A 10,685-nucleotide genomic window follows, 5' to 3' on the forward strand; every position below is an offset into this window, starting at 1 on the left:
ATGTAGATATATATATATGGATATGGACTCTGAATAATAATGATTATATCTCAGCTGTGACAGGGGACGTAGATGCAGTCTACTGTACGTCTGGCTGGAAACAGTTTCAGATAGTGTTAAGTTGGCGCACGTGAGGGTATGGCGGTCACACGCTTTCTCAGGGTGTTGCACCATGCTGCAATAATGATAATTCCGTAATTTCCACCTCCAAACGAGTATTCACACACATATACGGTAATATCTAAATATTTGGAGGGGAAAGAGCTACACTTACATGAGATTATTTTTACGCCCGCATCATAACGACATGGCACCTACATGATCTTATTTAAGAGCTCGTTAAATAGAACAAATGAGGTAAAAATGCCTGCCGAACTGGTGTCCGTGATTCTGGGAAGCTGCGTCCTCAATCTGGCATCTAAAGATGTTCGGATGCCGGTTGGATGAGAAGAATTTTGGACCGCTTACGGAGCACCACTTGTTGATCGCAAATATGGCGGGAGTCTCTCCCTTCTCTCCTTCCCCAAAGTCGCGCATGCGCAATAGCTCGCCGTGAGGATTCGAGCATAAATTATATTTATTTATTAACGCTAAATAGGGAAGGGGGCGTGTATGAACACTCTAGATGATTTAGATAAATACTTTATGTGGTGATGTTTAATTCTCACAGTGCACGTAAGTTAATGTAGACGGCACAAGTAAAACAATACGGGCTTGGTGGTGGAAATGATGTTAGATTATGATATGATTTACTGGAACAGCGATTAAGCTGGGTAAAGAAATTCCAGTAAACTATTATATACTAAAGTAAACCTATTACTAAATTATTATTCCTAATAAAGGAAAGTAAATGGTTACATTGGTGTTAGATCTACAAGTATGTGGAAATTTTATCCCCCGTGCGTGGCTGACGCAACACTACACAATTCTAGGAGAAATTACATGATGTTCCACAACCTAATACAGTAAATTCTACAATACTAAACTACATATTAGTAGTGTTAGTCAATTATTACTCTAAATACAGGAAATACATCATGTTGTATTAAGGATTATTAAATGAACATTAGATGTGTATGAAGCCTAATACAGGAAATACATCCTGTTGTATTAGGGATGAAAATAACTGTTGGAAATTTCCAACAGAGGCCACACATTCGCAGCACACAGCAGGAGGTACATATTTCCAGCACACAGCAGGGGCACACATTGCCAGAACATAGCAGGATGCACATATTCCCAGCACACAGCAGGGGCTTCACATTCCCAGAACATAGCAGGATGCACATATTCCCAGCACACAGCAGGAGGCACATATTCCCAGCACACAGCAGGGGGCACACATTGCCAGAACATGGCAGGATGCACATATTCCCAGCACACTGCAGGATGCACATATTCCCAGCACACTGCAGGAGGCACATATTCCAAGCACACTGCAGGAGGCACATATTCCCAGTACACAGCAGGGGCTTCACATTCCCAGAACATAGCAGGATGCACATATTCCCAGCACACAGCAGGGGGCACACATTCCCAGCACACAGCAGGGGCACATATTCCCAGCACACATCAGGGGGCACATATTCCCAGCACACAGCAGGGGGCACATATCCCCAGCACACAGCAGGGGCACATATACCCACAACACAGCAGCGGGCACATTTTCCCAGCAGACATCAGGAGGCACATATTCCCAGCACACAGCAGGAGGCACATATTCCCAGCACACAGCAGGGGGGAGGGCACATATACCCGCAACACAGCAGCGGGCACATTTTCCCAGCAGACATCAGGAGACACATATTCCCAGCACACAGCAGGGACCACACATTCCCAGCACACAGCAGGAGGCGCACATTCCCAGCACACAGCAGGAGGCACATATCCCCAGCACACAGCAGCGGGCACATATTCCCAGCACACAGCAGCGGGCACATATTCCCAGCACACAGCAGGAGGCACATATCCCCAGCACACAGCAGGGGGCACATATTCCCAGCACACAGCAGGGGGCACATATACCCGCAACACAGCAGCGGGCACATATTCCCAGCACACAGCAGGAGGCACATATTCCCAGCACACAGCAGGAGGCACATATTCCCAGCACACAGCAGGGGGCACATATTCCGAGCACACAGCAGGGGACACACATTCCCAGCACACAGCAGGAGGCACATATTCCCAGCAGACAGCAGGGGGCACATATTCCTAGCACACAGCAGAGGTTTGTGAATCTCTGCATCATACAGCGTGACGTCATATGTTGACCAGACCACACACTAGAAGGTGAAGGGACGACGACGTTTCGGTCCGTCCTGGACCATTCTCAAGTCGATTGTGGTGACGTCATAAGTGTTTCTTAAGACAATAATCTTGAGGAAACTGATCGGAACTCATGATTCAGTGATAGGAATCTGATAACAATAGCAGTGTTCGAAGTGATTATAGCGATATAGTTAGTATACTTCTGGGGTATGTTGCTCCCTCAGGGGACGTCTTTTGCTCCCTCAGGGGACGTCTGTTGCTCTCTCAGGGGACGTCTGTTGCTCCTTCAGGGGACGTCTGTTACTATCTCAGGGGACGTCTGTTGCTCCTTCAGGGGACGTCTGTTACTATCTCAGGGGACGTCTGTTGCTCCCTCAGTGGACGTCTGTTGCTCTTTCAAGCTAAATCTGTTGCTCCCTCAGGGGACGTCTGTCGCTCCCTCAGGGGACGTCTGTTGCTCCCTCAAGGGACGTCTGTTGCTCCCTCAAGGGACGTCTGTTGCTCCCCTAGGAGACGTCTGTTGCTCCCTCAGGAGACGTATGTTGCTTCCTCAGTGGACGTCTGTTGCTCCCTCAGCGGACGTCTGTTGCTCCCTCAATGGACGTCTGTTGCTCCCTCAAGGGACATCTGTTGCTTCCTCAAGGGACGTCTGTTGCTCCCTCAATGGACGTCTGTTGCTCCCTCAAGGGACGTCTGTTGTTCCCTCAGGGGACGTCTGTTACTCCCTCAGGGGACGTCTGTTGCTCCCTTAAGGGACGTCTGTTGCTCCCTCAGGGGACGTCTGTTGCTCCCTCAAGGGTCGTCTGTTACTGCCTCAGGGGACGTCTGTTGCTCCCTCAAGGGACGTCTGTTACTGCCTCAGGGGACGTCTGCTGCTCTCTTAAGGGACGTCTGTTACTGCCTCAAGGGACGTCTGTTGCTCCCTCAAGTGACGTCTGTTGCTCCCTCAGGGGACGTCTGTTGCTCCCTCAGGGGACGTCGGCATCTCGAGTCAACTGGTCGTGGCGTGTGGTGGGGGGGGGGGGTGTTGTGTGGGGGGGGGGGGGGGAAGAAATAGCCTAAGCAACTCTATCACTTTGATACGTATTTTTTCTTGTCTCAATAAACATAGGTGAACGTGGCGTGTCCCTCAGTAGAGTTGTGGTCTCATCACTACACACAAGAACTACTCAGTGGCTTCTTACACCCTAAACAAATATGTAGTTAGATATATATAACGTGTGTATATAGTGTGATAAGCATTGTTTCATCGATCTAAGAATATATATATATATATATATATATATATATATATATATATATATATATATATATATATATATATATATGTCGTACCTAGATCCAGTAATATAATATAGGTGTCATATATGATATCGGCCCCATGTTTGAACATAGCGACGTTCCACACATTTAACTATGTAAATTAACAAATTAAACACTATTGGGATATACCGTTTACAGGTGTGCCGGGATGAATCCGATCCCTCAATCGTCGTCAACCCTAAACTAAAATCAACAACCGCAACAACAACAACAGGTTATTGAATAATATTGTTGCAAAAAACTAAATATAAAACCATTAAACAAATTTAAATAAATATGAAAAGTTATATTCGCGGCAACTGCTGCCCCGGTGCCCGTATACTGTACATACACTTTTTTTTTACCCCCAGGGAGGGCTAGCACTCGAACACGTTCTGCTAGCCCTCGAAGACACTAGGAGGAGGCGCTGGGGCGAGCGTCTCCAAGGACCTCATTCCTCATAAATTTCTCATCCTCACCGCTACATCACGGCTAAAGTATGTCACATACAATTTTTTTTAGTTTCCCGTGATCAGAGAACGCATTTAAATAATATAAAATGAGAAAAAATAGGGGGTAAATATATTTATTACTGCGCACCGAGAGCTTCTCATATTTGATAGCTGCGAAGTTCAGTGGCTCTAGAGGCTGCAATACCCCCCACGCGACATTGCTCGCTTCACAGCAGTGGTAGTTCCCCCCATGCAATTGACTTTCAATTAGCAATCCCTATGTCGGAAACAGACACACGTCTCACACCGCAGGCCCCCCGAATTGCAGTGGCCCACCCATTTCCTGCCCTAATCTACACCAAATACAGGTGCATTTGCAGTGAAGTGGTGGCTGACTGGTACGGCTGGCATGACCTCCTCTGCCAAAGCAAAAGGGGAATGGTACTCAAGGCATAATGAAGTTAACGATATCATTAAGAGGAGCCTCGTAAACGGGATGTCTAGCTGAGAAAGAGAGCTCTGTTACCTAACGCCACGTAACTCTTGATGTTTCCATTGGACATCCATATGGGATCAGCGTGAATCACTGGAAGAATGACAAGAAGTTGATGTGGGACAACACATATGTATCAACCTCAGCTAATACCTGCATTGACTTTAGCGTTGCACATAGCAATGGTCCTGCTATACACAAGGAATCAGCAAAGTACAGAAAGCACAGAGAACTAGATCACCACAATATATATATATATATATATATATATATATATATATATATATATATATATATATATATATATATATTTATATATATATATATATATATATATATATATATATATATATATATTTTTTTTAACAAAAGGGAGGGGAGTACCACCTCTGGCTGGAAGAAGGGGGACCCATAGCCTCGGAGGAAACCACACATAACGCATTGGAGGGAATATAGGTCCCCTCCAATACAGTTTCTGTGTGCTTTTCTCCTACCACCCCCTTCCTTTTTTTTTTTTTTTCCTTTATTGTGTATTTAAAGGTTACAAAACATACAAGACAAATGCCTAAAGGTTCTGGATCTCTTGAAGATCCTCCGCTTCTGGACAGGAACCGAGGACGCAGCAAGCATTTCCCCTCTGGATCGCCACACTGAGACGCTGAAACAAAAAACTGGAAGCCCTTGGGTCTCTGGTGACGTCAATGAGCTTGGAACACAATTCCTTGAGAAATCCCAAGGCACTCTTGCCCCAGGGGCCATGCGTCTCAGACGCTATGGGAACAAAGAGGTACTGACCTTCCAGTCCTTCCATATATATATATATATATATATATATATATATATATATATATATATATATATATATATATATATGTCGTACCTAGTAGCCAGAACGCACTTCTATGCCTACTATGCATGGCCCGATTTGCCTAATAAGCCAAGTTTTCATGAATTAATTGTTTTTCCACTACCTAACCTACCTAACCTAACCTAACCTAACTTTTTCGGCTACCTAACCTAACCTAACCTATAAAGATAGATTAGATTAGGTTAGGTAGGGTTGGTTAGGTTCGGTCATATATCTACGTTAATTTTAACTCCAATAAAAAAAAATTGACCTACTGTTAACTAAAATTAGATACTTTTTTTTTATGGTCTTGCGCCTAGAAACATTTCGCAAGAGACTTTTAACATTTTCAAAGACAAATTGTTATGTACTTTGTTTCATGCTTATATTTTTTTTTGGTTGAAATGATATTACATAAATGTTTTTGGGTGAGGTGATGGAACACAAACCATTGAATAATCAATGGGTAAAGCTCATTTTACATAGCCAGAAAAAGAATTATTGCGTATTTTCTCTTCTTGCTTCTGTGTTGGTTCGGGGTCTTGAAGCGGGTAGAATGTAATTATGTGTTTATTGGCTGTTGATTGCTGGTGTTGACTGTATGATGTGTAGTGCCTCACTGATGTCGAGCCTCCTGCTGTTGTTGTATCTATCGATAATTTCTGTGTTGCTTAATAAGATTTCTCTGGAGATGGCCTGGTTGTGTGAACTAGACTAAACCCAACCAAACCTAACCTAGCCCAACCAAACCTAGCCTAACCCAACATGATTTAGCATAACTTAAATCAGCCCTAGCTAGTCATATACAATTTATATATTAGAAAAAACCGTTAGGCAAGAATTTGGAGCTAGACCTATGCATAAATACTAACTACATAAAAAATAAAATGTGAAAATTTAAAATGTCTAACAAAATATATAATTCTTCAGTAAGTGGGTATATAACATTTAGTTAAGAAAATTATGTTCTTCATGACAATGTTGTTAAAAGTGTAACAATATTAGTAATAAAATAACCGGGTATCATTTGAGTGCTGAACTAATGATAGAAAGGTTGATTTATTCTAAAAAGTGTGTAAATATTGTATTCCAATTTACATTATAACGAATTCAAATCTGTATTGCATTGTATTCAAATCTGTATTGCATTGTATTAAAATTTATATTGCAATGTATTAAAATTTCTATTGCAATGTATTAAAATTTCTATTGCATTTATTCCAACTTGCATTGCATTGTATTTCAGTTTGTATTGTTTTGTATCCCAATTTGCATTTTTTTATATAAAATTTTGCCTTGCATTGTTTTTTAATTTGTATTATATTTGTTCATACTTTTTATATGCCAACTCTTTTGGTTTTATATCCAATTTTAACTCAATTGCATTTCAATTTAAATTGTTACGGATTCCAATTTGTATTTCAATTTACATTGTTTTGTATTCTGTTATAACATGTTTTGAATTTCAATTTGTATTTTGTTTTTCCCAGTTTGTATTATTTTGTTTTTTCCAATTTGTATTATTTTGTTTTTTCCAATTTGTATTATTTTGTTTTTTCCAATTTGTATTATTTTGTTTCCAACATGTATTGTTTTATTTTCTAATTTGTATATTTCGTATTTAAGTTTGTATCGTTTTCCAATTTGCATTGATTTGTTTTCCAGTGTACAATTTATTTTATTACGATTTCTATAGTTTTAATTTCAATTTGTATTCTATTGCATTACATTCCAATATGACCAAACAATAATATGAATATACTGTCTTTCAATTCGACATAAAATTACACAATAAACTTTATGTCATTGAAAACAAAATACTTCATGATGTACGAATTTTTTGAATTCAAAATAATTTTAGATGATTCAATTTAAATTTCCTAAAACGTAATGAAATAACAGTCTCCGACGGCAGCGGAGTTCATCGATTATGTAAAGGCTTTCGATTCATAGTGACATTTTCATGAATATTTTCTTAATTAAGTTTTAGAAAGAGAGAGAAAACACTAAAACCAAAAGAATAGTTGAAACCATTTCTCTCCGAGTCCTTGCACCAAATTGAAAAGATGCTTTCAATCTTTTTTTTAATTATTAAGACGGATTTAATTGTCAATGGCCTCTTATTTAAAATACCAATTTTTTATTACCTCATACAATGAGAAATTCAGTGAAAGAACTTTTTGATAAATATAGAGGGACGATTTTAAATCAACTTTACTTAAAAAAAGTTTTGTTATGATCGTTGAGTATGTGAAATCCAATGCAAAGATGCTAAGAAATTAATATCTTTAAAACTCGTAAACTGCGTGGCAAGGGCAAACAACAAGTTCTTCTAGGAATTATTCAGCTCGAAAAGCTTAAACGAAAATTTTTAATAAATAAAATTAAACTGACGAGAGAACAGCATTCAACATATCCCTCCTCCCAACCCAACCACTTTGGATGGACGGTAGAGTTACGATCTCGCTTCATGCATATAGGCGTTCAATCCTCGACCGTCCAAGTGGTTGGGCTTCATTCCTTCCCCCACACACCTCCGTCTCATCCCAAATCCTTATTTTCATTCCTTCCAGGTGCTAAATATAGCCATAATGGATTGGTGCTTTCTCCCGATAATTCCCTTCCCTCCCAACTATTGACTGAAGATCTCTCAAGATAACCCTTCTTCCCAGTTACGCTTTTTTTAAATACATACTATCGACGGTAAGAATTAGAATCAGGAACAGCAGTCAACACTCACCCTTCTCACTGTCCCCTTAAATAAACATCTCTTGATGATAACAAATTACGATTAAAGAAACACAATGAGCATGTAAATTCTCTTGCGTATAGATAAGGTAGAATACCAAACATCTCATTGCTAATTCAACTATTAAGTTCAACCATTGTTGTGGCCTTTGCCCTTTCCCAATTACAGTATAACAGGGTCCGAGAGAGATATTGTGCACATAAACTTACACCTCTCCCAAGGCTACACCCTGGAAACACAAACCGAAACTGTCTCTATTTTCCGCTAGTTACAACTTGTAATAAAGTTGTTACATCTTGGGTTAACGTGTTTATGACGTATTAGAACGTTGTTACAACTTGCTATATTGGTTGTTATAACTGGTTAGGTGGTGTTAAAAGTTGTTCGAACGTTGTACCAACGTCGTAGTTTCGGTGTGTGTTTGGCGGGCAGAGCCCTAGACTACACATTCTGGCCCCCAGAATGTAGTTAGCCCCTGACTTAACATTCAGACAATAGTATTCTGAATGTTAGACAAAAACGCAAACTTTAAAATCTCACCATTAAAATATTTTGAGGGAAGTATCAGGTAGTAACTAACTCATTCATAAATATGCCATCATTTAGGAATCTGAATTGGAAACTCCACCCAGAGTCAGATCTGAGCCAGTCATAACGCCCAGTTCTCACTTTTAAAAAAATAAAAAATTAAAAACGGTTCATTATTACATTGGAAGGGAATACATTTTCTTATAATCCGGGCCTTCAAAACATGGATTAAAATAGACTTATCAAACAGATTTTAACAATTTCATTGCTAACAGTGCTTGATAACAAAATGCTTGTAATACTTTCAAACATTGTTATTAGTCCTTGGAGCCCTAATAGTAATAATCGTTGAAGGCACAATGTTAATAGTATTGAAAGCATGGTGCTTGATAACATAATGATTATAGTGCATGGCATATGGTTATTATGTTACTAGATGTATCCGCCACGCGTTACTTTGGCTCAAGCTGAGCCACAGCAACCTTCCCCCTATCTCCCAATCCTCCCCACCATTCCCCTCTCCCCCGTTCCCACGTTCTCCCAACCATTCCTCACTCCTCCGTCCCCTCGCACTCCCATCCATTCCACACTTCCCCGTCCCCTCGTCCTCCTAACCATTCCGCCCTTAAACACGCGCCTATTCGAATGCAACGTTGTGTCAAAATTTCAAAACAATCGGTAGAGAGGTTTCGAAAATTTCCCTCATAATAAAACTATAGTGCTATATAGTCATAAAACCTATAGTGCTATATAGTCATAAAACCTATAGTGCTATATAGTCATAAAACCTATAGTGCTATATAGTCATAAAACCTATAGTGCTTGAAGTCATAAAACGTAGTGTTTGTAAGCATCATAATCAGAGTGCTTTTGTAAATAATATTTAAGTGCTTGAAAGCATAATGCTTAATATTTGAGTGCATGTTGCTTATAGTGGTTGAGTGCACGTTGCTTATAGTGCTTGAGGGCATGCTGCTTATAGTGCTTGAGGGTAAGCTGATATAGTGCTTGAGGGTAAGCTGCATATTGTGCTTGAAGGCATAATATTTATAGTCTTTAAGGGCACACTGATCCAAAATTTCACAACACCATTAGCACAGTCATGTCTTTCTTCTTTTGAGTAGCACTTAACATTTGTTGTTTTTAATTCAAGATTCACTTTGTGCCATGAATAGAACTTTAAGTTAAAGTATATATAATTGTCTAAAAGCATGATAGTTTAGTTGATATCCTTTTCGACAAACATATAAAAAAATGCCTAGTGGAAATAATACTAATAAATTTTTCCTGGTAATCAACCTGTTTATACATATCTCACCGTCTATCAACCTATCATTGCATAACATATATTTAACACAGATCATTAAGTATAAAGTTTTTGTATGTATGTATGTATATATATATATATATATATATATATATATATATATATATATATATATATATATATATATATATATATGTCGTACCTAGTAGCCAGAACGCACTTCTATGCCTACTATGCAAGGCCCGATTTGCCTAATAAGCCAAGTTTTCATGAATTAATTGTTTTTCGAGTACCTAACCTACCTAACCTAACCTAACCTAACTTTTTCGGCTACCTAACCGAACCTAACCTATAGAGATAGGTTAGGTTAGGTTAGGTAGGGTTGGTTAGGTTCGGTCATATATCTACATTAATTTTAACTCCAATAAAAAAAATTTACCTCGTATGTAATGAAATGGGTAGCTTTATCATTTCATAAGAAAAAAAATAGAGAAAATATATTAATTCAGGAAAATTTGGCTTATTAGGCAAATCGGGCCTTGCATAGTAGGCCGAGAAGTGCGTTCTGGCTACTAGGTACGACATATATATATATACATATATATATATATATATATATATGTTGTACCTAGTAGCCAGAACGTCGTACTCAGCCTACTATGCAAGGCCCAATTTGCCTAATAAGCCAAGTTTTCCTGAATTAATATATTTTCTCTAATTTTTTTCTTATGAAATGATAAAGCTACCCATTTCATTATGTATGAGGTCAATTTTAT

At 39.2% G+C, this 10,685-nt stretch overlaps 1 protein-coding gene across 1 annotated transcript; it reads left to right on the top strand.

Moving 5' to 3' along the window:
- The first annotated feature begins 535 nt into the window (after positions 1-535).
- LOC138363628 (integumentary mucin A.1-like) lies at positions 536-2,273 on the top strand. Its single transcript, XM_069322994.1, has 2 exons — positions 536-552; positions 1,790-2,273. The coding sequence occupies exons 1-2, from the start codon at positions 536-538 to the stop codon at positions 2,271-2,273; spliced, it is 501 nt and encodes a 166-aa protein (XP_069179095.1).
- The last annotated feature ends 8,412 nt before the right edge of the window (positions 2,274-10,685 follow it).

The sequence above is a fragment of the Procambarus clarkii genome, chromosome 11 (genome assembly GCF_040958095.1).
Source record: "Procambarus clarkii isolate CNS0578487 chromosome 11, FALCON_Pclarkii_2.0, whole genome shotgun sequence".
Classification (NCBI taxonomy): domain Eukaryota; kingdom Metazoa; phylum Arthropoda; class Malacostraca; order Decapoda; family Cambaridae; genus Procambarus; species Procambarus clarkii.